At 40.9% G+C, this 3710-nt stretch overlaps 1 protein-coding gene across 2 annotated transcripts; it reads left to right on the forward strand.

Annotated features, from left to right (window-relative positions):
• The first annotated feature begins 551 nt into the window (after positions 1-551).
• On the forward strand, positions 552-2528 carry LOC105923037 (lysozyme C). 2 transcript variants are annotated; one of them, XM_036139921.1, is made up of 5 exons: positions 552-598; positions 1542-1708; positions 1910-2068; positions 2250-2328; positions 2414-2528. In XM_036139921.1, exons 2-5 carry the CDS (start codon positions 1579-1581, stop codon positions 2478-2480), a joined length of 435 nt encoding a protein of 144 aa, XP_035995814.1. In that variant the 5' UTR covers positions 552-598; positions 1542-1578; the 3' UTR covers positions 2481-2528. The 2 variants fall into 2 exon arrangements, with proteins under 2 accessions (XP_035995814.1, XP_035995815.1); XM_036139922.1 differs by having other exon boundaries at positions 581-598; positions 1554-1708.
• The last annotated feature ends 1182 nt before the right edge of the window (positions 2529-3710 follow it).

Raw genomic sequence — 3710 nt, forward strand, 5'->3', positions numbered from 1 at the left:
TTTTGATCTTATTTTATTAAAGAGTTCCACTCATGCAGAGTGCCTCAGGTCTCCATGCTTGGCCTCTTTCTCTTCTCTCTTTACCTCGTCCCTCAGGAGTCAGCTATAAGAAACCACTCTTTAGCTATTTTTAGGCAGACAAGAGTCAGACTTTTATGATACTAAAAAGGAAAATAGTTGCTCCACAACTAAACTTCTCAAAAGTTTCTGTTGTTTGGCTGCATTGATGTCCCTGAGTGTAAGACTAGAGAAAATATTTAACTTTAATGCACAGCTAAAATCTTTGGTCCAGTCCATCTTTTTCAAACTGAGACAGCTAACTAAAAATTGTTATCTATGCTTTAATTACAACTTAGATTCCTGCACTGCACTTTACTCTGGGATTTACAAAACTCTGGTGGCTTGACTGTAACAGGTCCAAAATGTTGCTGCTCTTCTTTAACTGCTATCAAAGAATAAGAGCACATTTCCCCAGTTTTAGCAGCAAATTATTGGCTAATAGTTCGCCTTTGGATTGATTTTAAAATTTTTTTTTATGTCTTCCTTTCCAGGATCTGTCACACCTGCTTCATCTGCACGCTCCCTCTTGTTTGCTCAGGTATGCAGATCACTTTTTATTAGTCATCCTAAAAACAAAGAGTTGCACAAAACTAAGGATTAAAGTAGCTTTACATATCAGATCTTTTTACTTTGTGGGTTTAATGTTCTCTTAAAATGCAGTTTGAGATGTTAGCTTTTGACGTTTTTATTGTTTTTGTAGTTGATTATAAAAAGGCACAATATGAATGATCAGATTCACATCCAAACAAAGAAAACACCCCAGATGATCATTGATCTATGGGTCTGTTTATCAATGTAGAGCTATAACCTTATTGATGAATCTGGCTGAGTTTCATCAAGCTTATATGGTCCGACATTTTCCCTTCAGCTGCAACACTTAAAGCACACAGGGGTTCACGTTGCGTCTTTACTCATGATCCAGCTGCTGGTGTTTCCCTCTTTTCAGCTCCACACACTTCTAGCCTGTTACAGTTTACAATCATTGTCGTCACCTTTAACAGAGACAGGTTTCTCATCTCAATCTCCGCACTGACCAGACAAATCTCCTCTATGGCGCAGGGCGGTCTGGTGCGTAATTACGCAAGCCGAAGGCTGAGTTTGAAGGTGTTCTCTGAGCGCGTTTTGTTTGTGGTCGGAGCGGACAGAATAATTACTTACTGCTTTACTTCCAGCCCAATAATAGTATTAAATGGGGAATCCTATAGGAAATATACCACTTTTTTTGAGCTGTAACACCAGAATCGATGAGTAAAGGCACAGCTTTTCAAGAACTGAGACTCACTGGTTACTAAGTGACTGTAGAAAAAAAACACTTTTAGTGTGAGGATTTTCTTGCACAACTATGCCGTTTGTTGAACTCAGCTGCATGTGTTTCCAAAATTGAAACACAGATAAAGTTTAAATTCAAGAGTCCAGATTGAAACTGGGTCTAAAATCCAACCTTCATGTTTTTCTGTTCCCTTTACTGTTTAATTTGGAAGTCAATCAATCAGATTAGAAACCTTCAGTCCAGCAGAAATGATGAAGCACCTGCTGCTGCTGCTCTTGGTGGCTGTGGCCAACGCAAAAATCTTCGAGCGCTGTGATTGGGCGAGAACGCTGAAGGCCAAAAACATGGATGGTTACCGTGGCATCAGCTTGGCCAACTGTAAGTACTAAACCATCCCCTGCATGAAAATAAGATTTTTTTTTATTTACATTATGAAATATAACTTCTCATCCTCAGCCCATTGATATTTGTTCTTTTCAAGCTTTTCAGAGACTAACACCAGCAGCCATAACAGCAGCAAACTTGATCCTAAGATCCTTCCTCATTACCCTCAATGTCATTTTTCCTGGTTGTCCTCAGGGGTCTGTCTGACCCAACACGAGTCAAACTTCAATACCCGAGCAATCAACCGTAACACAGACGGCTCGACTGACTACGGCATCTTCCAGATCAACAGCAAATGGTGGTGCAGCGATGGCGGCGTTTCGAGAGGCAACGGGTGTGGGATTCGCTGCAGCGGTAAGAGAAGAAGCAACTAAATCATTTGAGGAAAGGCTCTTGTACTCCACAGAGACATCATGTACGGTGTGGCAAGCTTTCCAACCTGACTGGAAAGCTCTCTCCCCTTAAATGGAGAGAGCGAGTTGATTTATAGTAGTCGTGATTTAACCCTAAAGACGTTTTTGTAATCTTCTCACAGAACTGCAGACAGACGACGTGGAAACGGCGATCAGATGCGCCAAACGTGTCGTCGATGATCCCAATGGCATCGGCGCATGGTATTATATGACATATCAGTGATGTTGGGACAACTTTGACTTTCATAAGTGGACCTTTGTTGGTAAAATGCTTGTTTGGTTCTAGGGTGGCCTGGAAGGCTCACTGCCAGAACCGAGACCTGAGCAGCTATCTGAGAGGCTGCAACCTCTGACCCGGAGACCAGAGGCAGAACGGCTGATGAAACGTTAATCCAGCAGCTGAAATGATTGCATGTTACGTTTGTAACTTTTGGAAGATGCAGCCATGGTGAAATAAAAATAAAACCTAAACCCACTCCTGATCCAGAGTTTGTGGAACCTTATCTGTCTTCATCAGTCATTGTCATTTGCACATATGACTGTGGTTGTCAGTCATTGACAACCACAGTTGTATGTCAATGGGTGCTTTAACAGGTCCACCATATCAGCTCTAAACTCTCAGTCCTGTGTTCAATACTTGACGCCACACTGACCACCAATCTGCCATCTGCTTCCATGTGCAGGACCAACAGACCTGTAATTATATAAAAATAGAGAGAAGGAGGCAAGCGTCCTCCTTGGAGTGAATTAAACTGAGGTGCCACCTTCAGGGTTGAAGATCCAACTGCTGATATAATCACATGTTGAGTTTTTCTTTTACTAACTTTCTGTTGTGCTTCCCTGTAATTGCAATTTAAATAACTGATCTTATCCAGTCTCAAACTTATGCAATATAAGTGGGTCATGAGGCTATATATAACACCTGAGGTTCTACACAAGTTTAATGTTAACACTCCTGATGTGTGTGTGAAGTGTGAAACATGTAAAGGTACACTCATCCATTTTCTAGGGTTGTGCACAAAGCTACAACCCTTCTGAGGTTATTCAAGTACTTTCTGCTATAACTGAGACGGACCTCCCTCTCTGTCCTAAACTGTGCATACTGGGACTATTCCCTAAACATATTAAGCTCAACTCCACCAACAGAAAGATGATCACCATCTGTTTACTACAGGCCACAAAGGTGGAAATCCATATTGAGTCCGAGTGCGAAATGCTGGCTTGAGAACACTGTACAAGTTTTGCCAATGGAAAAAATCACTTATTCACTGAAAGGAAAACACGATGTGTTTGAAGATATATGGTCATCCTTTTTGGAATTTGTTGGAGGCCCTCATTTCCTGTTAGCTCTGAACTGACATTCACTGCCTTTATCTTGAACCGAACCTAAACAGAATTCTGTTATTTGAACTGAAACTGGTGTAAGAAAATCCTACACTTCCTCCTACCTGTACCATTTTTTGTTTGTACCTTTCATCTATTTACTTCTTGTTCATCCATTTTCTCTGTGTGTATGTGTATGTGTGAGTGTTCTGTGTTTACTTTACACATTTGTATTGTGGATATTGTTACTTGAAGAAAAA

Source organism: Fundulus heteroclitus, chromosome 8 (assembly GCF_011125445.2).
Source record: "Fundulus heteroclitus isolate FHET01 chromosome 8, MU-UCD_Fhet_4.1, whole genome shotgun sequence".
Classification (NCBI taxonomy): Eukaryota; Metazoa; Chordata; class Actinopteri; order Cyprinodontiformes; family Fundulidae; genus Fundulus; species Fundulus heteroclitus.

What these genes read in the sequence shown, in the direction of transcription:
- LOC105923037 (XM_036139921.1), top strand. Translation starts at nt 1,579, where the DNA reads ATGATGAAGCACCTGCTGCTGCTGCTCTTGGTGGCTGTGGCCAACGCA. An exon ending in TGGCATCAGCTTGGCCAACT is followed by an intron (nt 1,709 to 1,909) that starts GTAAGTACTAAA and finishes GGTTGTCCTCAG; the next exon opens with GGGTCTGTCTGACCCAACAC. An exon ending in CCCAATGGCATCGGCGCATG is followed by an intron (nt 2,329 to 2,413) that starts GTATTATATGAC and finishes GTTTGGTTCTAG; the next exon opens with GGTGGCCTGGAAGGCTCACT.